This window comes from Poecile atricapillus, chromosome 1 (assembly GCF_030490865.1).
Source record: "Poecile atricapillus isolate bPoeAtr1 chromosome 1, bPoeAtr1.hap1, whole genome shotgun sequence".
NCBI lineage: Eukaryota > Metazoa > Chordata > Aves > Passeriformes > Paridae > Poecile > Poecile atricapillus.
The window spans coordinates 149,888,698-149,914,047 of record NC_081249.1 but is presented as its reverse complement, the minus strand read 5'-3'; the positions used below and the strand labels follow the sequence as shown (position 1 = coordinate 149,914,047).

The window sequence follows — 25,350 nt, the reverse complement described above, 5'->3', positions numbered from 1 at the left end:
TGCAGCAACTGTCTTAGAATAGGCAAGTGGTCAGATTAGATATATCTAAGGAAACAAATTTTTCTCCTAAGGCTGTGTGAGAAGTTCTCAACTATGGATTTAATAGAGTTTGTTTTTCACTCGTCTCAGGCTCCTAAATTACAGCTGTAGGCAGACATCAGTGTCTAGGTGGGAAGTAGGATTTCAAACACAATGCTCAATGTTTCAGCAAAACTTAGAAGTGAGTGATTGAGCTGACTTGAACAGTTATTCAAATTAAGCAATGTTCAATTTTAGGATCAAATTGCAAGTTTTTCTCCTAGTTAATATTGGCAGGGACATTAAGAAGTTTTACCTTCCATTGCAGAATGAGTCATAGTTCACTTTTCATAGATAAATATCTCTTTTTATGGCTGAAATAGCTCTGCTGGTTGCAGGGGCTCAAGACTGATTCTTAATGCAATTGCTGCTACTGCCCTGTTAAGACAAACTTCCATTGTCAAATATTTTATCCCTTGTATGAAGACCATTTAGGTTTAGGATGTTGGAGAGTCATTTCTGATTTTTCTGTGAACATTTTTTCTCTAAAAATCTCCATGGTACATAAATGTTAAGAATTGGATGCCAAATGCTGTTGATCTTGATTACTTCGAGCCCTAATGCTCTACTGACTGACTATCTTTCTTCATGATGTTCCACTTGTCTTGGTGTGCCAGTAGATGATCCTTGAAAAGACACCTTTCCCTCACACTTGCCGGGAGTTGCCTCCAGAGGCTGAGTTTCTGCCCTTTTCCCAATCCCTTTTGCAATGCCCATATCCCAGGACAGGGATCCCAGATGCTTGGCTTCACTACCATCTGATTTCATATTCTGGGCCACAACATCCCAGCATTGGAGCCGTCAGGTCACGAGGGGCTCACCTGACTGGTGGATGAAATCTATTCACACATCTCACAGCTCTCCCAGGGACAGGGATCAGGTGATTATCTCTCACCCTGAGTGTTCCTTCTTGTGAGGGCCCTACTTCCTCTTCCTCCCTCACTAGGCAAACTGATTCTCTCTGTCTTGTATTTTTTCTGCTGTGTAGGGATTACTGCTACTGGCACAGATTGTTCCTCTGGTTCAGCTGCAGTTTGAGTGGCCATAATGCATTGCTTTCCTCCTCCCCCTGAAGGTGCTGTCTAGTATCAAGATGTGTCCAAAAATAGTAGCTAGAGCCCAGCATGTTGCATAACTTTTCACCACCCTGAAACTGCCACAGCAGTTTTCCTTCAAATATTCTGCCACTTTATCAAGCACTTTAGTTGCTCTGGGGGTGAACTTAAAAACCGTTGGAGCAGAATCATCCTTCAAAAGTCAGCTGATTTTCTTGCACCTTCCATACCACTTGTGACTATCCACCCTTGGGGTAGATCTCTGAAATACTGTCCTAAAAATCTCTTTTGAAACTCCATGGTGTGGACCAAAGTGAGGGGACCCAGCACACCAAGCAATAAGAGCATGCTTTTCTGAACATCCAAGGGAAGTTCAAAATCCACAAAAGCAGTTGTAACAGGCCTGAAGGAGGATAAGGGAGTGAAAAGATGGGGGAAATTATCTACCCTCTTCTTCCCACAGTCTGGGTACAATTATGTCTGGACTCCCTGAGGTAGTGCCCAAGGTAAGGGCAGAAGAGCAACACTGAATACACATCCCAAATGACCTTCATTGTCCTTGTTATCATGTCATAACCTGGTATTGCACAGTGCAGCAACAAAGCAATCCTGATGCCTCTCTGCTCTGTAAAATACCACCATGAGTAGCACATATTGCATATATGGGAATATATACAGGGTTAGGTACCACAACCAATGAACGTGAACCCACCAAGCAACATTGTGACCTAATACAACAAATTCTTAGATCACATTTGCTTCCTACCCGCTGTGGCCAGATCTGTTGTTATCTCACCCTTTCCTGCCCTGTGTTGAGTGCCAAATAAGGATGTTGGTTTCAAAATGGTGTTCCCTCAGTATTTCCCACAGAAACACTCCAAACCATGTGCCACTTGCTCAGTCCCTCCTCCCCTGTCCCTGTGGTGGAGGGAAAGAATTGGAGGCACTAATGGTTGAGATAAGAGCAATTTACTGGAAACCAGCAAAATAAGGCAATGAACAGTAAGAGCAATTCACATGCAACTGCTCACCATCACACAGGACCCCTGAGCATGTCTAACCCCTAAGAAACCCTATCCCTGGCAATGACATGAAGTGGCATAGAGTAACCTCTGGGTCTTGTCCATGCCAAAAATTAACCCTGTCCTGATCAGAACCAGAACATTGGTGGAAGTGGAGTTTTTTTAAACTGTTTTTCTTACACCACTGTGATCTTTTGTGGCTCTTTCCATGTGAGAAATTAGTTTTTTCTAAGTTGACAGATAGTTCCTAATGTTTAAAAAATATTTTAAAAATCAACTATAAATACTAATACTTCTTTTTGTCATGTATGCTAGGCACTGAAAGCCTGGTGATACCCTTTTCCTCTCAGATGACTTTTAGTGTCTCTCCTATACAGGCAGCGTCCTGCACTTGGTGAGTGTTTAGCATCTCTTGCGGCAGCCATCCCAGTAGCATTCCTTGAACCTTCCCTCAACCATTACAATCCGCTGTCTGTTTTCAACACAAAAAGTGCAAGAGAAAGAGCAAGTAAGTACTGTTCCTCACCAAAAAAAAAACCCCAAAAACTGAACTATTCACTCCAACTAAATAATAGAAGTTGTATAATGGAAAAGCCCTGAATATATGCTTCAGCAGAGAGCTCCTGCTACTGATGTTTCATTGCTTGCCATTTAATCTTTGTTCTACTTTGTTGAGACTGTGCCAACAATGTTCTCTTTCTCCAAATATTTTTTATATTTTTCTGAACATGATATTTGAATACTTTTCTAAAGGTGCATGCTGTAATCTTTAAAGCTTAGTTTAAGATCTATGTGTCTATATTATAAAAATTTTTGGCAAAATAGTCATGTTCATGTAGCAAAATGTGAGAGGAATAATATCTGATCTAAGTGAACAGGAAAATAATTTCTATGGTTTTGTTGTCTAATCAGTGATCCAAAGCAGTTTGGTATAGGGAACTCCCAGCAGAATATGATTAATTCCATGAAACCTTGACAAAAAAGGGACCTTGACAAGTTGGAGAGATTGGCAGACAAGAACTGCCTGAAATGCAACAAAGGCAAGTGCAGGGTCCTGCCCCTGGCAGGAATAACCCCAGGCACCAGCACAGGCTGGGGCTGAGCTGCTGGGAAGCAGCTCTGTGGAGAAGGAGCTGGGAGTGCTGGTGGACACCAAACTGTCCCTGAGCCAGCAGTGGCCTGGTGGCCAAGAAGGCCAATGGGATCCTGGGCTGCCTTAGGAAGAGCATTGGCAACAGGTCAAGGGAGAGAATCCTGCCCCTCTGCTCAGCCCTGTGAGGCTCACTTGGAGTGCTGTGTCCAGTTCTGGGCTCCTCAGTAACATAGAGGCAGGGAGTTACTGGAACTGATCCAGTGGAGGACTCTGAAGATGATGAGGGGACTGGAGCATCTCTCAGGAGGAAAGGCTGAGGGAGCTGGGCCTGTTCAGCTTCAAGAAGAGAGCACCCAGAGGGGACCTCATCAGTGTATACAAAATATCTAATGGGAGGGTGTTAAGAGGATGAAACCAGGTTCTCCTCAGTGGTACCTACCAATAAGAAAACAGGCAACAGGCAGAAATTGATGCACAGGAAGTTTCACCTAGCATGAGGAAGAACTTTCCTGTGTGGGTGACTGTGCACTGGACCAGATTGCTCAGAGGGGTTGTGGAGTCTCTCTCATAGTAAACCCTCAAGAACTGTCTGGGCACAAACCTATGCCATGAGCTCTAGGAATATCCCTGCTTGAGCAAGACCAGATCATAGAATCATAGAATAACCTGAGCTGGAAGGGACTCACAAGGATCATTGAGTCCAACTCCTGGCCCTGCACAGGACTCCCCGAAAATCACACCACATGCCTAACAGCATTGTCCAGATGTTCCTTGAAACTCAGGCTGGTCCTGTGACCACTTCCCAATTGACTAGACTAAGGTCCTCATAAGGCTTCCCCTTCAGAGCCTTCCTTATCTTTGTGGCCCCCCTTTAGGTGCCCTCTAAAAGCTTAATGCCTTTTTAAAATTCTGATGCCCAAAACTGCACACAATAGGTAAGGCCACACCTCAAGGTGAGGCTGCCCCAGCTCAGAGCAGACCAGGACAATCCTCTCCCTTGCCCGGCTGGCCATGCGGGGCCTGATGAACTCCAGAACAGGGTTGGCCCTCCTGGCTGCCAGGGGACTGCTGGCTCATAATAAACTTACTGCCAAACAAGGTCCTCAGGTTCTGTTCCACGACACTGCTTTCCAGCATCTCATTCCTCAGTCTATACACACAACCCCACAATGGGCCTTACCCATTCTCTGATTCCGTTGAAAGGACCATGAGTTCTTCTACATTGAATTTCTTTGCTTGCTTTTCTCCCAACTTACTCCTCATTACCTGCCAAAATCATTCTACCTTTAATCAAACAAGAAAAAAAATACAGGTCTATTTATTTCATATGCTTCATAAAGTTTTTTCATATAAAAGCAGTTTGGAAAAGCTTCTGCTAGCCCTTCCTCTCTGTCAGGTCTGCTTTATAGGAACAGCATTATATCCATTACCATATCCAGAAATAGTGGAAGAATTTTGCTTGAGTGACTGGCACTAGAATGTGATGGTTGTTAATTGCTGAATAAGCATCCTTCATTTTCAAATACAAGCATATGATAACTGGAATTGTTTCCTGGCATTTTTTGTTGGGAGATAGTTCATGAGCTAAGTACAGTTTCATTTTAACCCCGCCCTTAATTTTAAATTGTTTATTTCCCTTTCCCTGAGGTGGACTTAATCTTTGGTAAATCAGCATAAAACTTACGATTATGAATACAATGTCCAGAGTATAACTGTTAGCATTCAGGAACACATAATCACAGAATGATTATATAAAGGTGCTTTATTAAGAGCTCTGGGTTTCAGGGGTACACATATCCAAATCTGACCCCCCTTGGTTTTGAGTTGAACATGTTTTTATACTTGATTGTTATAGAACTTACCTATTAATTATTAAACTTACATTGTTCTATTGTATGCATTGATTTTACCCAAGCATGGATTTCTCCAAAATCCCCTCAAACCCCTAACCTAGTTTCTCATGAGTCTTTAAACAATAATTATATCTAATCACACCTAATAATCATATAATTTATCATATACTGACTACACAGGTGCAGTTTCACATGATCTTAGCAAGCACAAGGCCTAACATTTCCCAGGGCCTACTTTTAACACTTTTCCCAGGGCTTGCCAAGCCTAACTTTCTTTCTAACTCCCTGAATTTTCTATGATTTAAAAATCTTTTATTGTCATAACCAATATTATTATTAGCTCTGTTCTGCGCTTTTACATAGCTCACCAGGTTATTGCAGGACATCTTAGGGCAAAGCCATAGCTTCATGGCAGCTGTTGCTCACATTATTGCTATATGCACATCATCTGTAAGACACAATTTGGGAAACTAGATACCCATGCATACCCAAAAGTGTTACTATAGTTCTGCCTATCCAAGATGGTGAAGGAAAAAAATCTGAGCCATTTGTATTTAGGGTTTGAACATAGATGTTCTCTTTCATTTTGCTAATTAATATTTTGGTTTTCTACCTTTACGTGCAGTTTTAGGTATGCCTGATACAGTAGAAGAAATGTGCCCAGAGATCCCCCAGTTGGAAAGACTAATAAAGGAAATAAATGATTTAGCAGAGTCTGGAGCAAGGTATACTGAAATGCCTCATGTAATTGAGGTGATCTTACCCATGCTATGCAACTATTTATCTTACTGGTGGGAAAGAGGGTCTGAGAGTGTTCCTCAAAGTGCTGGGCCTTGCTGTACAATGATAACATCTGAGCATCTGAGCATCGTTCTAGGAAACATTCTAAAAATCATCAACAACAATCTGGGAATAGATGAAGCATCTTGGATGAAAAGAATTGCAGGTACTGAAAATATTTTTTGAACAGTAATTGTACTAATAATATTTGATTGCTTTGCTATGCTTTATCTTATTGCCCAGTGATATAATAACAAAAAATTATAACTAGAACCATCATGAAAGAAAGATAAATAAAAGATAAGTAATAATAAGAGAAATATGTTTATATTTTATTATCAGTTATATGTATGTATTGTAGCATCCCTGTAAGTAGAGAGCTTTCTATTCACTGTAAAAGATTTTGAAAATCTCCTTCTCCATGCACTGTATAAGAGCCTTAGCATTTAATTTGGAGTTGTGAACTCCACTGATTTTCAAGACACCTGAGTTTTATAGTTGAGGGTATAAGAGCTGTGAATTCTGTTCATGAAATATCAGGACAAAATGGAAAGGAAGTGTAAATGGTGAAATAATCTCAGGAGTAAGCCAGGTTCAAAATTAGTTGGTTTTCCTGAATAAATGTATTAAAGCTATTAAATAAGCTGATTTTTTTTTTTAAATATGACATAATATATGTAGTAATATATAATAACTATCCTGCTAAAGAAATATCTACATTTTATCATTCATATTATACAGTGTAAGAATATAATGTGAAGTAACATTAGTTCAAGGAAATCTACCTAAAGGTGATAATTTCCTGCTAAATTTGAATAAGCAGTACCATTAGTACTGTGTTTTTGGTATTATTTTAAATGCTGGAATGTCTTTCATAATAAAAAGGATTTGATTAAAATTCAGTAAGATGTTTGCTGCTTATTTGTAGAGTGTTTCCTGCAGTTTTGTACTGATTTTTCATCTACATAAGGTGATAACATACTCATGTTGTTGCAAGGATTTTCGACTTGGGTAGTTTGCATTTTATTGCTAGTACTTGTACAAAAATGATCTATTACCTTGAATTACTCAGTCATTCTCTGCATTTTAACTTGCCCAAGGCAAAACAGGTAAATCAATTCTTCCATTATTCTATTTTTCTGGTGGCTTTCTGACATTGGATACAAAAAAACCATCCCAGACACAAAAAAAGCCAAACAAAACAAAAAGCATTTTTGTGAGAACTTTGTCTCAATCCTTATTTTCTTAGATTCTTAAATACATGGGACTTGCCAAAACCATGAGAGTTTAATTTATATAAATCTGAAATACTTATAATCCAAATCCACAGTTCTTTAGTCTCCCAATACGCAGTTTTTATGAACCTACATTCATAGTTTTCTTAATAATTTTATGGTGCAGAAATTTATGAAGCCCAAGCCCCATAACCTTTACTGTTTCTAGAACTTCAGTGTTCATGTTAATACAATGAAAAGTACCAGTTATGCATTAATCATAGAATTATCTGTATTTTCACATCCAGTTTATGCTCAACCTATCATCAGCAAAGCCAGACCTGATCTTCTCAGATCTCACTTTATTCCAACACTGGATAAATTGAAGAAAAAAGCTATGAAGATAGTGATGGAAGAGGAGCAACTGAAAGCAGACAATAAAAATGACACCCAAGAAGCAGAGCTACTCATTCTTGATGAGTTTGCTGTTCTTTGTAGGGACCTTTATGCCTTCTATCCAATGTTGATACGTTATGTAGACAACAACAGGTAAAAAAACCTAATAATTAAACTCATATTTATTACTCAATATACTGGAATCTATGATCAATCAGGAGGAACACAGTTCACTTAATGTTAGGGTGAGAATCAGGTCCTGTGTGTTTCAAGATTCCTAAATCTTAATCCTGAATAATTTAAAAGTCTTTAAAAATGCTGTACCTTGAATTCACACCTTTTACTCAGATGCGAATTCCTAGATTAACTAGAAAAATGTTACCTGATCTATTAGAGATTATTATGTTAAACTGTCTTCTTTTAAGTATCTTATTTGAAATTTCTCTTATTTTTGTAATTAGAGCTAATTGGCTAAAGAAACCAGATGCAGATTCTGATGAACTCTTTCGAATGGTTGCTGAAGTTTTTATCCTGTGGTGTAAATCACATGTAAGATAAAATGTACACTTTTCCTTTCATTTCTTTAAATATAAATGTGGTACATGAAGATGAGTTAAACTTCTGGTGGTCTTTTTTTTTTCTTTAGAATTTTAAAAGAGAAGAACAAAATTTTGTGATTCAGAATGAAATCAACAATTTGGCATTTTTAACAGGAGACACCAAGAGCAAGATGTCTAAAGTAAGTTAATAAAAAATCGTGGATCAGGTAAATCTACACTATGTGTTTAATATGTTGAAAGAAGAGTCTGAAAATCTATTCAGATTCCAGGTGCTCTGCTGTTAGAAGAGAAGAAAAATAGTTTTGTTTTTTGATGACAGATGTGACAACTAATATGCAAAATGTAGTCTATGTACCTTAGAGTTACTTACAAAATGTCTGCTAATACTCAAAGACACAAGATTAAAATAAAAGTCTTGATTTGAAAAAGTTGCACATATAAGAAAAAAATATGGGCTGTATTATAAAATATGGGTTATTGAACATTCAGGAAAGAAAAAAGTAGACTATTTTATACACGCAAGTGAAGAAACACTGCCTCACCATTTTCATGTGAATGTCAGTCTGCATTGTTCTGTCAGCTCTGATGGAGCACTGCTGTCTTTGTATATACATCTTTAGTTATATATATAGTGTACTACATGTGCACCATTTTTCTTGTTTCTTTTCAATTAGCACATTCGTTTCTTTTTTGGTTAATTTTCAATATGACAAGACCCTGATAAGATGGCTTCAAAGTACATCTTGTTATCTGTATAATAGAGAAATTGTCAAGGTAATTGTCAAAGGTTGCTTTGACCTTAGCTTAGGAAATTGCCTTATTCAGCTAAAGCCAGATGAAGTCTAATTTCAAATTAGTATTGGTAAATATAGTGAAGAAGCCCTTTATTTTATTCATAGTTATTATGAGTTTGGAGTAATCCTGTTCTGAAGGTGTAGCAGAGGAGTGTTTAAAGATTTTTATTTCACTATGGTTTTGGTTACCTGTAACCTAGCTACTGCAAGCCCAATTTCAAACAATAAAGAAGAAGATAAAATGTGTTGTTAGTTTCTTAATTATCTTTAAAAATGTGTTTTAAAATGTGTTTAAAACCCATTTTTTTAAATTTTTTTTTTTCCCTATGAATATTTTAACTTTTGAAACCTGACTAAGCCAAACCTGATATTGGAATTTTTACAAGCAAAAATAACGTGTTATATTCTCATCATTAGTTCATGACCTGCACTGAAAAACAAATCCAACTTTATAAAGAATTCTGTGTTAAGAGATAAGGAAATTTTTAACCTGTTTTCTTGTTGTCAAGATGCAGCTTATCAAAATTGTTTGATAGAATTGGAATGTTTGTATCATCCCTACTAACAAAATAAATAGCAGGCACATCCAGGCTGTTTGAGGAGCAATTGCATACTCTAACAGAGTATAATATGTAGCTCTCTATTTTTATCACGTGGCAATCATTGCACACACATTTATGATGTGTATTTTAACATTTATACATTACAGCTGGCCTGAGGAGACAAAAAATAAGTTTACTTTCTTTTTTTAGATATCACAGATTAGAAACAGTATATTTAATCTAAATTGTGTCCCACTGCAGTACTGATAACAGCATAACATGAGGTAAAGGGTTAGTGTCTGTCATATTTTTGTCAGTTTGGCATGGAATAAAAGACAAGTCTTTACAAAATAAGGAATAGGTAGGTCTCATACTGTTCTGATTTTGATAAAACCACAGGAATTTAACATCAAGAATCTCTATTAGCTAAATCTGATTTTGAGATTATATTTTCAAATGCCTGTTGTGTATATTTAAGCATACAGATATACTATGTATGAATAGTTGTATGAATATATTTGTAACAGAGATGTAGATGCACATGTAAACACACTTTTATTCTGATGGCTATACAGTACAGAGAGTTTTTGGTGTTTTTTGTATGCATGTAATTTTTGTAAGCATATTAATGTCAGCTTATGGTGTTCCAGGACACTGTGCATGGTTATTAATAAAGGAAGAAAGAAAATACTATATTGTTCATGACTGAATATTTTATTAATATGGTACTGTAACAGCAGGCATAATTGCAGAACAGCTGATAATTTAGATATTTGTTTCATGATGACTTAAATACCATGATGAAATATATGAAGTGGCTTTTAAAAGGGTTGTATTGGTTTTCTATATATGGTTTCTAAGCAGGAAATTGCTAATATTTCATAATATAAAATGTAAGTGGTCTAAACCCAGCACATTCAATAAATGATAAATTTACAGCTGATTTTTTTTTAAGGCTGCATACATTAAAAGAAACAAGATATTTTCTAATTAGCCAAATTTCAGGTTTCCTTGTAGGTTTGGTATTTATTTCTATCCTTACACACTCATACAATTTCTTGCTTTAGTAATAACATTTATCTCAAAAAGTAGCATGTTAACAGAATAATTAGCCCTTTCCTGTCTATCACTTATTCCTCTCTATTCACAATATTTCTAGTGAAAGCAATCTTATCCAATATTTATCAAGCATGAAAAGTGTAGAAAACTGAATATGAACATTAGCTATTGCCCAAGGCAGAATATTTTGGGCTCTCCTAAAGGAGTAAGGCCCCAGGCTGATCTCAGACTGCCTTAGGTAACAGAGGCAAAGACTCAGTGTTTTTCCTGATATGAAATACTGGAATGCCATCAGAGTGTAAGGTGTATTATATCATGTACAGAAGGCTGTATACCCTTACATGCCATTTGGAAGAAAAAAAAAGAAAGCAGAGGAGGAAGGAGTAGCATTCTGTTATTTATTGGTAGCTAATAGCTGTGGTAACAGATGATTCATCATTGCAATCAAGAAATTCATTAACTACCCATTGTATTTTAATTATTCGATATTAACTTTGTTAATAGTTTTTCAAATAAATGTATTAACAGCTGAGCATTTAATTTTTCTTTTCTAAAAATATGGCAGCAGAATGCTCGGAGGGGAATGGTAAGTTAGAGAAGTTTCAGTCTGAGAGAGACTGGTAACTTAGATCACATTGAAATACCAGATTTGTGATAAGTGTTGAAATGGAGAATTTAAACACATTCAACTCTTTCAAAACTCATTCAAATTTTTGAACTCTTCATAGGCCTCATGATAAAATAGCCTTTTATGTAAGAGGAAATGATGTCTTATTGTGTTTTTCAGTTAACTGGAATTGAAGACAAAATGTATACATTTACATGTACATAATAATTGTATAATATGTATGTGGGCAATTTGTCTGTGCCAGTTTTGGAATCTAAATGAATGTGTGGCTGGATATACACCCTCAGTTGCTAAACATTTGCATATCCTACTGAAGTTTTATTTTACTTTCCTTCATTAATTTTTTAATCTATTTTAAAGAATGTTTCAGTAGACCTATTATAGAAGTTAGAAGCAGTCATAAAATGCAAGTTCATAATACAAAACAACTTGGTTGTATGTGCCCATCTGTAATATGTAGTACATATTGTTTGCAAATTTACAATAGTTAGAGGATTTCATGTTAGTATTTTCTGCAGGAATTTTAGATCTCTTCTTTGAGGGTATTTCTATTGCATAGAATACATTTCCTTTGGATAGACTAAGGTAAATCAGGAGTGGATTATTTTTATAATCAGCTACAATAAATTAAATATAATTAACATCATGTCTTTTGTTACTTTAGTGTATACATACACCTGTATATACCTGCTGAACCATGCCATATCTACATATTTCACTTCACTGAAATTTTAAATTAGAATTTGCTATTTGTCTAAGGTATTAAAGATTCTAAGATGCTAAGACTCTAACACTAAATTTGAATATTAGTCTTTCACTTTTCTGGACTTGTACCTGTTTTTATTGCTATGTAAAATACATTGAGTAGGCTATAAAAAGATGTTAATAATAGCTTGACATCAACATTTTGAAACTTATTCAGGTTTCACAAGAAAATGAAGTTGCTGTTAGGGCAGAATGACAGAAGTGAGGGCTCGTGTGTGGTTTTTTTCTGCTTGTTTTTAACCAACAGTTTTTTATGGAATTTTCCTATGCCTGGTTGAGGATTCTTTTCAGTAACTGTTTATTTTATTTTATTTTACCATAAATAAATGATTTTGTTATTTTCTTAAGATTTCCTGACACAATTATAGTGAATGTTAACTATGGAATACATATTTAGTTAAGCGTATTTATGGTATTAATATAATAAATGGGAAAGAAACCTCTGTATATATGAGAGTTACAGCTGAGTTTATAATATGGTTCTCAAAATGGGCACTGCTGAGAAATGCAAGCTGAAGTTTTCTCTCAGGCTGTCTTCAAAAGAGTAATAAGCTATACAGTGAGAAATAGATCTATAAATTAAGTGCTATCACCTTGCCAGTGATAGTTTGATTTCTAAACACAGTTTTTTCTCAAACATATTTTGGTGGGGAAAAGACGTAGAAAGAGCTATTTTTGTGAAAATGTGAATATTTTTCATTACTGGACTGTCCAGAGTTCCAGACGCCTTTCTTCTTTCAACAAAATCAGGAAAAGATGCAGTAATCAGTGTATTGATAGGTTAACTTACTTGGTGTCCTTCTATGTGCAAGTAACAAATGTAAGTGTGTAGTAGAAGAGCAACAGACATTCAGAAGTTCAATCATTCAATAAAGATTAAGCTGATTTCACTAAGATCTCATTTGGTTATGCATTTACAGTCAATTGTTTTAGCTCTGATCTTATATTTTTACTCTCCTCATAAAGCTGAGTAAGTTTATAAGTAACTTGTAAAATGATCATCCTTTCATCTCTTTTACTTATGTTTGTTTTTTTCCCTTTATTTTTCTTTCATACAGGCCATGCAAGTAAAGGTACAGGTCAAAGTGCATGATGTGTCTTTGTTTTAGATTTAGACATGATCAGGCTCCAAGCACTCTTTCCATTGATCATAGCAGTGGCGTCACAAAGTGAAGCACCAGGTTCCACCTACTATAAATTGTGTCCCAGCTAAAATGGCAGCCTTTGACCAGAGCAGATGAAATTCCTTTTGGCACTCTTAAAAATTGCTTAATGTGAAAATGTACTAAAGCCACATTTTGTAACTATTTTAGATGTACATTCTGCCTCTGCTGTTCTTCTGCATTCTATTTTTCTGCTAAAATAGTGAAGTAGACATTGTAAAAGAAATGTCTCAGTCTTTAGAAAGATGTATTTGGCTTATGATATTCAAGAAGACTATTGGGAGAAATGTGATATAAACTGTACCCCATCTGTAGATGAATAGAAAATTGTATTAAATCAAATAAGTTTAAATAAGATACCTAGTTCAAATCCTACCTTTTTCCAAAAGTAAAATGATCTTTCCTGAATGTGTGAGGTATGACAAAGATTTTGAATAATCCTTATTTCTTTTATGTATTTAATATATTTGAAGATTACTTTTCTTCCAGTGAACAATAAGTCACTTTCCCTTGCATCATTCATATTTTTATTTTTTTTTAATATGAATTTCTAAAATAGATGAGTGCTTTCTGACCTATGGTGCGTTCTTCACTGGTGAAGCAGAATAAGCAGAAAATGGAGCATAAATCCTTTCATCTTTTCCTTCACCCTGTGTGTTGAGAAGCACACATGATGGAGAGCTTTTAATTAATTAAACTGGAGACATGAGCTAAAAAGCGAGAAGCTCTGTTAAACTAATAATTTGATTTCATGCTTTGCTACTGCCAAACTTCTCCAGGTATACAGAGTAGGATTTAATGTCTGCTCTCATAGTATTCTCATAGTAAAAGAGGAATGGAAGGACAAAAAATATTAATTCCATGATCTTAACCAGTTTTAGCCGATTTTTTAGTGTAAAATTATTTCTTCCTTCTCATTCTGTATTTAGTTACTATTAATCTACTAAAGAATCTGTAACTGGTTTCTGGTATATGGGTTTTTCAGAAATACCCATTTTTGTGTTTAAATCCTCAGACAAGTAAGATCATTACATTCTATTAGGCAACAAAATTATATTATTCCTCCTCTTGAGGTCCTTTTAGCATAGTTATTTAGGCAAAATATATCCGATTTAATGCTCTTTATGTATGTAATGCAGGTATTGTGTGTGCATAGGTGCACATTAGAACTGAAAGAGACAAAATTCCATTGTCATTTAGGTTTCAGTCTGACTCTATACATTTACTAGCTGGAGAAGTGAATTTAGAGACAGCAGAATTTATGGCAAAGGCAGAATGGATCTTTTAATATTTTGAAAATTCTTCAGTTTTAAGCTTCACCAATCTTATTAATCTTACATAGACATAAAGAAAATTGGACATGCAAACTGTCCTCTGGGGTAAAAGATGCAGAAACCAGTATCTCTCCTTTTTCTTCATTTAAAAACATATCTATTACATATTTTGTTATTCCTTATTTACGATGCATAGTGACGCCACTGGAATACAGTGATACATTGTGGGATTTGTTTGTCTTCTGTCAACATAGAGTACAAATAATGTCATTATTAAAGCCATTGCATCACTATTTCTAAGGCACTTTGAAAAGCAAAGCTTTGAGGCAAAGTACTCTCTTGCAATTGTTAGTTCCTTAAGAAAGGAAACCACATCCATTGCGTGTTCCCTCACACTTGCAAAATACTTAACATGAGCTGTATCCATAGAGATTCACCATCTAGAAGACAGAATTTGCCAAAAATTTTCACCAAATAGAATATGTACAGCTGCCTTTTTTCTTCCAGTGATTACTGTGATAATAGTGAGGCATTCATTGGGAAATAATGAATTGCAATGGATTCTGCTGTATCCTTATGTGGAACTACACAATATGTTATAAGAACAGTAGTTTGTAAATCCTAATTGACAGAAGGAAAAGGATGTGGAGGGTTAAATGAAAGCATTTGTTGTTTTGTAGTGTTGTACAAGTCTGGAGGCCTAGTCCTGAAATCTTATCTTAAGCAAAACTCCCCTTGAGTATAGTAGGAGTTTAATCTGGGTACAGAATTCAGAACTGGGCTGTTTGATGTTGCTGTTTACTGTGTGTTCATTAAATATATGGGTCTGTTTGAAAGATTTTGGTTCTCTGTCTCAAAGAAAAAGTTGGGTGTGAAATATGTTGTACAGTGTCTGTCATAAGAAGATAAGGCAGATGTTATTCTGTTGTGCTGTTTACTTCTGTCTCTTTTGTTTTCCTTTTTCTTGTACTGGTGATATCCAAAGATACAAAATTTTAAATATTTTGTCCCAAATTTACAATCTTATCCAAAGCCAAATGGCAATACTTTCCCAGAGGCACTAATTCACTGGCATATTACATTGATAATTACATTAACATTACATATTATTTTAAATAATACTGTTTTTCAGACGAGACAAGTCAGACAATATTCATTCATTCAGACCCTCTGAATAAATTTCTTACAAAAATATAAACATGCTGAATTTTTCTCTGTAACATTAGACAAATAATAGTGTCCCCTGAGAATGATTCAGCTTTTAATTTCAGGGTTGTTTCTGATTTGAAAGGTAAGATCCAGAAAGTATTGTCAAAATCATATGTATGAATGCACACAAAAGTGTGTAACTCTCATTACAACCTTACTGCCTTTTCTGCACTGGTGCACACCGAAAGTATTCCTTTATGTTTCCTGTCCAAGACTGTACACCCTTCCTCTAGTGTAGCATTTTTAATTATTTGTACTACATCAGGAACATAATTTCCTTTGACCATTAGGTGAAAAGCATATTGGAGAAGTGTGTGATCAGAGAACTCAAGTAATTTTTATTTTTTTCTTTTCTTTTACCTTTTTTTTAAAACTTGTAGTCTGGAGGACAAGATCAAGAGAGGAAGAAATCAAAACGTAGAGGGGACTTGTACTCCATACAAACATCCTTGATTGTGGCTGCACTTAAAAAGATGCTTCCTATTGGATTGAATATGTGCACTCCTGGAGACCAAGAGCTCATCTCTTTGGCTAAGACTAGATACAGCCATGTAAGAGTGTGCTTTTAACAGTTTTTAATGCAAAATAAGCAGAACTTTCTAAACTGAATTTTGAACCATAGATATCTAAGTAGTCAATATTATTAAAATACCTGTGTGCACTGTAAGCAATTATGGCTGATAATTATTGTGCTTTTAAAAAAAAAAAAAAGTATATAGAGCTGCCATACTTTCCCTGTTATTTTCCATTTGTATACCATGTGCAGTTTTATATATTCATGTTCTTTTGCACCACATACTGAACTATAATTAGGTAGCTTTAATTCCCTTCAAAGTTTAACCCTTGTTTTATGATTAAAGAAGGCCTTTTCCCCTTCTGGTCTCTTACATATTTGAAAGCAAAAGAGATTAAATTTCAATATTGAAATATAAGCTGTTCTATGTTGTAAAAGTTCTTATTAACTGAATCATAATCTGAATTGAAAAAGACTTCTACCTTTCTACAGAGGGACACAGATGAGGAAGTCAAGGAACACTTACGCAACAACTTACATTTGCAGGAAAAGGTAATATAAAATATCTGTCTTATAGATGCTGATGTGCACTTTTAAAACACAGAACGTGCAACCATTTTTTTGTTGTTGTGATACATTAAAAAAGATAATCCAAAAAGCTATTAGAAAGGTTTCCATCTTAACATAATTCTTCATGATTTTTCATTGCAATAAATGTCTTTGTAACTTTGTTTGGTATATTTAAGTTTCCAGAAGACCTATAGACAGGGACAAGTGTGAAGAATAGAGATACTGGTAGTCTTAAAACTCTAATTACAAACAATTTGATCCAAGAAGAAAATAAAATTGAAACTCGACTACTCAGCTTTTCTTCTTGAATTTAGCTTTCACTAATGATTAAATTAGGTATTTGTAAAAATATATACATTTTAAAGTGACTGTAATAAAAAATGAAAATTAGTGTCATCTTAGCACTTTTGAGTTTTACAAGTACATTTATGTTCCTACAATTCATATGCCAAATGCACTGTCAAAGGTAATACAGTATGGGGTCCTCATCATTCTGTAAATTAAAAATAATTTAGATCATTGCCTACAATGTTTGAACATGGTAAGAGTAACTTAGTTATATGTCATGGAAGCTGACTGTGTATTTGTTACAGATTTATGCTTGCATACACTTAAATGGAGGCAAGAAGTAATTTAATGTGTTTTTCCTATTTCTCTCTTGCAAAAAAAACCCAAAAAAAACCCACCAAATACCAAAAGCTTTGGATGTAAATCTTCACCTGCTGAAATTCCAGCTGTCTTTTCCAGACTCCAAAAAACAGCTTTACACTCTCAGGACAAAGGCTCTGAAAATTAAACTCAATCCCAGTACTAAACCTGCTTTGTTATTTTTAATGGGGTTGAGTGGAAGAAATAAGTTGCAAGGTATTTTATTTGGTTTAATGAAATAAAAATACAGAACCTTGCTTAAGAATTAAGTTCAATAATAGATTGAATCAATGCCATTGTTTTGAGCAGCTAGCAAATGTTAATTTGGTCTGAAAGGGGACAGAAATTGGGAGCATTTGTAACATTCTTTATTACACTATGGGAGTAGTAGTGGTGTTGATCAAATTCAGTGCCTTCATTCAACAGCTTACAAATGAAATATGTTTGGTTTCAGTCAGATGATCCAGCTGTGAAATGGCAGCTAAATCTGTACAAAGACATTTTAAAGAGTGATGGACCTACTGACCCTGAGAAAAATGTGGAACGTGTGCAGAGGATATCAGCTGCTCTGTATCATCTGGAGCAGGTAAAAAGCCAAATGTCTATACTGTATTCGTTTTAAAAATCCAAGATTTTTCCTTGCAGAGATTATTTCAGGTACAGTAACTGTCATCGTTAAAGTGTCCAGATAAAACTTAGGGTTTTGTACATGTGTGCATGCAAGTACTCATGCAAATACAGATGTGCATGGATGCAAAGTTTTGAATGTAATCTGTTGAAGTGCCTCCATTTAGCTGCAGGGAAAACTCAGGATATATTTCTGCAAAACTGCATGAACAGTCACAAGAATAATACACAAATTATCTCCATACAGTAGCTGAAAACCATGTGATTTTAGGAAGAGGTGTTTGCTTCTGCACTTATTTTTAATATAGTGAGTTTAGGCTGTCTTCTATTTCTGTATCATAGGATGCTGTAGCAACTTTGGAGTTGCTTGCCTGTTCATCCAATTGATGGAATTTAAATACAGAATGGCATTTGTACTCTTCCTACATAAAGTTAATCCATTCCATTCACAAATGATATAGCACAGAAATACATTTACATGAACAACTGAATATGCATTGTTAGAAACAGACAAAATAACATTTTTTGAAATTTACTGAGAAGTCCCGCACATGACGTATTCTATCATTTTCAGCTTGTCTGAATAAACTGAAAGATTTCTATATAGAAGGTCTCCAATATTTTCCTTATTAATAAAAAAATAAATCCCCAAAAGATAATTTTTCTCAGATGATGCAGAGCATTGGTAACATTTTTTTTACTTTGCTAACTAGCTAAACACTAACTGAATAGAAAATTTTAGATGAAAGTTGAAAAGTTTCCATTGCATATACTAGAAGATATTTTCCCATAGGTTGAACAACCACTGAGATCAAAAAAAGCTGTTTGGCACAAACTCCTGTCCAAACAACGCAAAAGGGCTGTTGTTGCATGTTTCAGAATGGCACCATTATACAACCTGCCAAGGTAAGTGGCTGAAAGGTTTATTTCTTCATAACTTTTGTTTGCGTTGTGTACTGAGTGCAAATACTGCTTGTGTGTTTACCTACATGTTTGTTAGTTGTTAGGTGTCTGTAATTTCAAGAGACAAGAATTTATTAGTCATCAGCTAATTTCTCACAGTAGCAAAATAGTCATCTCATGACAAATAATCTGAGGGGGAAAACACCATAAGAATAACATGCTTCATTTTTGTCTGGTATTCTATATAGTTCCTCAACTTATCTGTGAAAATCGTTCAGATGTTGCTGTTTCTGTCCATTTTTTGTCTCTGATTGGTTGCTCTTTTTACTCTCTATTTTCCTGTGGTTTCTTTATTTTCTTCTCTCTCTCTTTTTTTTTTTTTTCTTGTCTTTTTTTAATTTTGAATGGCTCATGCTCTCCTTTTGCATGAACACTTCATGCTCTGTAGCTTGCCTGGGCCAATCTTAAGCTACTACATCAGAATGTTATATGAATTAAAGCAACTATTGGGGCAGAGCAGTGCAGAGAGCACTGCAGAATGTTATTTTACTCTTCTATGTTGCTCTGCTTCATATTCCAGTTGAATGTAGATAACACAAAGTCCAAGATAAAATGCATCCTGTACCTGGATCCATCTACTTGCTATAAGCAGAATATTAAGATCATATGGCACTGGAGTAACTTCCTTTACTCTTTTTCTTAAAAATCTGAGTTTTATTCAGATAGAGGTTAAGGACATCTTTAATTAAGTTTGCTTCTCACTTTCTGCAATTTTTCACTTTTTGTGTTTAATATTATTATTCAAAGATTTTTGGTGAAGTATTTAACTGAAGAGTTGTGTTGGATTTTTAAATGCTTGTATTAAAGCAAATTTACACACTTGGTGTAAAGGTCTTTAGCCAAAGCTCTGTAGCTGTGCCACTAACACACTGGAGGAACATTAGTTTTGCACAGGACAAATAAAAAGCCAGTTTATTTCTTAAAAAGCACACAACCTTCCTTTACAAAAATGAGTAGTTCTAGACTATAGTAACTTCTCCAAGTTCTCATGCTACCACCAAGCCTTCTTTAAACAACCAGAGAAATGGAGAGGATTAAATACAACATAAGAAACCAGCCAGTATCAACCCTTCCGTCTTCAAGAGCTGTGTTTGGCAAAACAGGAGGAAGTGGTATGAAGAAATACCATTTCAGTACAACCTTTTTGTGAGCAAGTTTTTTTTTACAACCGTATTCTGCCCTTGTAAGTTCTTAAAATGCTTAGAATAAATGCATGGGCACCCAAATGTTAAAAGGGCTTATCCTTTTTTTGTCTTACAAAACACCCACTTTTATTTTTTGTATTTGATGTTGATGGAACATTTGACAAGAGGCAAAGAGGTTATGAATCTTTAAATTTTTGGGTTTTTTTTTGTTTTCAATAAAATATGGAATAATACCATATTGAAATGTAATCTGTCAATTTTTTTAAAATGTTTTTGTGTTAAAAACTTTTCTTGAACTTTTTCTTCTCAAACTTTATGGTAGATTTTGTGGAGCAGTTTACTCCTAATTTGAATATGAATATGAGGTGAATCTACCCAGCTATTTCATTTGGTAGTTGCTGAAAATGAACTCTCATAAAACTGTTTTCGACAATTGTGCTCTCTGCACTTCACAACAGGCAAGAGTGAAAGCACAGTTAGAACTTGAAATCCTAAAGTCATGGAACAGTTTGGGTTGGAATGGACCATTAAAGGTCATCTGTTCCAACCCTGCTGCTATCAGTAAGCTTCTAGGTATATTGCTCAACTGATAGGTGCAAACCAAAGTTTTAAAGTTCACTAGCTTATAGACACTTTTTTTTTTTCCCCCTAGATAAATCACAGGATTCTGACAGGAAAATAAGGCTATCACACTATTATAACAATCTCCATCATCTAAATTGACAGCGTTCCTCAGACATGTCTGAACCCTAGGGAGATTATTTCAAGTGGGGTATGATTTATTCTAGGAACTATTTAAATCTCTTTGATCCAGAGTTTAAAATGCAGCTCTCTATCTTGTCTATTTCCTCATTTTAGTAGCAACTTTGTATTGGGACTGTTAGTTCTAACTTTGATGCTAGAGTCAATTAATTTAAAGGGCAGTAAACAAATATTATGTTAGGAACCTTTCATTTATCCTAAAAAAAATAAATCTTCAGTAAATAATAAGCTTACTATTTTGAAAATTTTCCAGATATTTAGATGGCTTTCAGTATAGTTTAATTTTAAACTCAGACCTTAAGGTAATTTTCTGCAAAACTCTCTCTAATGTCTATCATCTTTTAGGAATTTCAGTAAGATATTTCAGAAATGGACATATTCATTGATATGAAGGTGTTTGTTAAATCACAGAAAAATTACCTGAATTTCTACCATAAAAAGTCCAAGAACTCTCTTTGATGAAAAATGCCTGAGATACAAAACAAAGAGCTGTATTTTTTAAAAAATTGCATTTTTCAAAGAATTAAACATCAGTTACATTAGGAAGTACTAATACTTCATCTTCTGTGTTTATTGAATGTACATGGCTTTGAAAAAGTGTCTTATGTGATAAGTGTTTTCTCTGAGATGTGTCTATTTATGTTTGATGTTTTAAGGATATTAATTTGAAAATACTTTGTCTTATTGTCTGTCATCTGTGTATGCACATAGATACAGCAAAGTTGTACATGGCAATTTTTCAAACACGGTTTACGAATACATTCTTTCTGACTACTTTATTGAATTTAACTTGTGCCTTTCTTCAATGAAAACCTATATGCTTTTCTTCAGACACAAAATTAGCAATTTCTTCCTGAGCACCTTTCAACGTGTTTGGCTGGAAAAAGTACATGAAAAAACTCAGTATGACAGGCTTATACTCAAGTTAACGGTAATGTAACTTGTGGAGAGCCTCTTGCTTATGCGCCCACTTCTTCCTTCCCAGCCATGATTTGATATTATCATAAAAACATGGATTTGTACAATTTTCAGAGGGGATTCTGATTGGTCAGTTTTTGAAATTTGATAATAAAACAGCACCAGTGTCAGCAATTGAGACTAAAGTGTTGACTCAATAGCTATTCCATTATAAAATACTGATTTGTGTGCACAGTGTATTTAAAAGGTATTTAATGGTGTATATACAGCACATTTTTATTGCTTTTTTGGATAAAAAGTAAATGAAAGTAATTTCAAAAGGATAAAAGTAAATGAAAAGGCTGCATGGAACAGCCTTTCTAACCTCATGTAGTGCAGCTCAGAAAAAGATTTTCCCCCAAAATAATGTAAAGATGGAATTATTTTGCCATTATTATGTGTAGTCTTATTGCCATGACTTTTATTTTCTGTGGAAAGTTAAATTAATGAATATTATACAGTAGCAATTAATATGACTTAGTGTTTTCTAAAATTGGTCATTATTTTATAGAGCAGGTTTTGTATATTTCTAGTGCAAGTTCTTTGAGTACATGCTAATACTGCCCCAATTTGGAACTGGGACACAAGAAGCTGAGGTTAGGCTTCTTTCTGTGGAAGAAGGCAATGACTGTCTGTAGATATTATGCTAGAAAGCACTTGATAATTACTTTGGTGTTGATGGCCAGTGTCTGCTGTCTTGATGTCCTAAATCCTGCAATTTCGATTCACGCCTTGTGGATGTAAACCCCACTTGCTCATTCTCAGTCTGTTCAAGTGTGTGTTTTTCTCATGCTTCCATTAAGGTATCAGTCCTGCAGTTTCATGTATAATGTATTTTAGGCCTTTTTTAGCCTTCAAAATAAAAAAATAATGTATAAATATGTGTATAAAACCAGTAAGAATGTTCAAAAGTACCTGCAGATTTGTCACTGAATGTTAGTTATGTTTTGCATTTAGTTTCACTGACCAATCAGAGGATCAGAATTGTACAAATATGTATCCTTACTAACCATTAACCATCTGAGCTGTTATACTCTGTTCCGTTACCCCTCTTGATCTCACTTTCACAACCCCCCCCAGGCACCGTTCTATTAACCTCTTCCTCAATGGCTATCAGAACTTTTGGATAGAAACAGAGGAATATTCATTTGAGGAGAAACTAGTTCAGGATTTGGCTGTAAGTACTGACATAACTGGGCTTATATTTCAATGCCCACTTCAGTGTGTATTCTATGTATCTATTATAAACTATATTTAATTTTTGTGTACTGTATGCATAAAGTTATAAAATATTAATCCTTATGCTTCAGAGCATAAGGCCATTTCCTGCTGTGGTCAAAAAGACATTTATCCTGTGATGCGCACTGAAGTGCATTAAGGGGATTTAAGCCTTCAGATGAGCTATGCAATACTCATTCTTGGGAAGAGAAATGAATCAGGTGAACAGTCAGACTATTTTTGTCATTATGGTAATTTCTATGTTTGTATATATTATTTACTGGGGTTTTTTTAAAGCTTTACACTGTTGATCCTTTTCCTTTTTAATTTTTTTATGCATAATTAATTTTAACATTTTCAGCTTTGATGCAAATTAATTTTGCTGTTTTCCTTTTTGATGCACCATAAGGAGAAGTAAATATATGCAGCCATATTCAGCAAAAATGTAGTTTACCTGTGTACTTGACAAAAGTGATTGGTAAACTTCAGGATTTTGGTAGTGAACATTGATTCAGAATGCCTACTGCTCTTTCTCTTCCCTCTATATAGTCAGCTTGTCAAATATCCTCCAAGGGGCTTATCTCCACAGTCTCCAAACACCACGAAAGTTAATATGCAGCTTCATGGATCACATGCAGATGCATCTGCAAGTGCTTCAGTGCTAACAAAAACAGCCATTTCTGCTTGTTAAAGACCCATTATATCTGATATCATAGAGATGTGGGGTTGGAAGGGACTGTAGAGATCATCTAGTTCCAACCCCCCTGCCATGGGCAGGGACGTTCTTCACGTGTTCTGGACAATTACGTGGTCAGTCTTTGTTTGAATTCGTTGCTTCTTGTAAAAGTAAAGAATGAGGCCATTAAGCAAAGCAGTACCTGCAATTCTTTCAGATTTCCTAGAGAAGTAAATTAAACTTCTGTAATTACAATTATTACTGTAATTGCAATAAGCCTACAGTAACTAGAAACACTGCAAAGGTGTGATAGCACAAGCAAGGTAAGGGTAATATACTAATATTTGGCCAGTTCTGACTATATTATATTTTTAACTGCCAAAAAATGTTTTAAGTTTACAATAATGAGAATTAATTGAACCAAGGTTACTTAGAAATGATATATGAAAATATTGTATCAAGCACTAGTCTGAATACTATGTGTATAATGATGTTATTAAAAATTATTACAGTATTATACTATGAAATAATTGAGCTGGAATTTCCTTTCAATTCAGGCCAACTGGAGATGCATGATTTCTCTTGAATAAGGCTTCCCCAAAACTTCCCAGTCTCATTCTCAATACCTTGCAAATGAGAATTTTTTTAAGTTACAAAAAACATGAATAAAAATCATATACTCTTATCTCTTTCGAGTCATACAGGCATATAATGTTGCAGGTTATGCTGTAAACTCCTGAATAAGATTAACACAGGCAGTTAATACAAATTGGATAGAATAAAATTACTGAAATCCTTTCCTAAGCTTAGTTACTGAAATTTTTTCTTACTTATGAAACATAACTTTTATATTCTAAATCTTGAGACAGACATCTCCAAAAAAAGATGAAGAGGAAGAAGAAGAGACTGAGAAAAACCATCCTGATCCACTCCATCAGATTATCCTCTATTTTAGTCGCAGTGCTCTTACAGAGAGAAGGTAAAAGAGCTGTGTGGAAAAGCCCATTGAGTAAAAGCACACAGTAACTGAATTTTAGTAACATTAACAAAGTGATTTAACACAAGTGTAGTTCATTATTATACATGGTGAATACCTTTTTCTCTCTCACTTTCATTAGTGTTTGTATTTAAACTCAGTATAACCTTTACATTGAGATAAGTATTGACTATTTTTGACATTTTAAAAGCTTGGTAAATACCCAGTGCAGAAATGATTGAGCATGACTTCTTGTAGAAACACTAATTCTACAGGAATTTCAGGTTTTATCAGAGTACCTTGCCCTGGTCTCTCCTGGTAATAGATGTGTGTTTTTGATTTTGGTATTCATCACATTTCACTCTAAGTCAGAAAAGGTTTTGTTGATGTTTACAAATCTCATTTCCAGTTTCTGTTTTGATTTTAGATTGTTGATTAGAATGATTAGAATTAGATTTTTATGAGTACTCCAGAGTTTCATATACAGAAAAACTCTATGACTAATAAAATCTTGCCATCTGACAGTTATAATTATTCTGATTTATAGTTCCATATTGCTTTCCTGCACCTTCAAAAGCCAATGATGACCCAACATGACTAAATTGAATGCACAAACATAGCTTTAAATTGTTTGAGTGAAAACTTAGAGACTTGGATTTAGATATGAGAAGTCATTCATGACACAATTTTCAAGTGTAATAGCTTTCCAAGTAGACTACTTAATAAAATACCCTTAATAAAAAAGGGCATATGACATCTTTATATTACTGTATCTTAAAATAATTTAACATATTTTTTACTCTTCACAG

At 34.7% G+C, this 25,350-nt stretch overlaps 1 protein-coding gene across 4 annotated transcripts in view; it reads left to right on the top strand.

Moving 5' to 3' along the window:
* Nucleotides 1-25,350, top strand: part of RYR3 (ryanodine receptor 3) — a 200,449-nt gene that overhangs the window by 145,453 nt on the left and 29,646 nt on the right. For 2 of the 4 annotated variants that reach the window (XM_058829270.1, XM_058829269.1), the window contains exons 65-76: nt 2,533-2,663; nt 5,727-6,047; nt 7,404-7,644; nt 7,953-8,040; nt 8,138-8,230; nt 12,898-12,912; nt 15,866-16,036; nt 16,492-16,551; nt 17,672-17,803; nt 18,638-18,750; nt 22,752-22,848; nt 24,435-24,544. In XM_058829270.1, the coding sequence (XP_058685253.1) occupies nt 2,533-2,663; nt 5,727-6,047; nt 7,404-7,644; nt 7,953-8,040; nt 8,138-8,230; nt 12,898-12,912; nt 15,866-16,036; nt 16,492-16,551; nt 17,672-17,803; nt 18,638-18,750; nt 22,752-22,848; nt 24,435-24,544 (1,572 nt within the window). The remainder of the gene's footprint in view (nt 1-2,532; nt 2,664-5,726; nt 6,048-7,403; nt 7,645-7,952; nt 8,041-8,137; nt 8,231-12,897; nt 12,913-15,865; nt 16,037-16,491; nt 16,552-17,671; nt 17,804-18,637; nt 18,751-22,751; nt 22,849-24,434; nt 24,545-25,350) is intronic. The other 2 variants (XM_058829273.1, XM_058829271.1) reach the window with 1 other exon arrangement.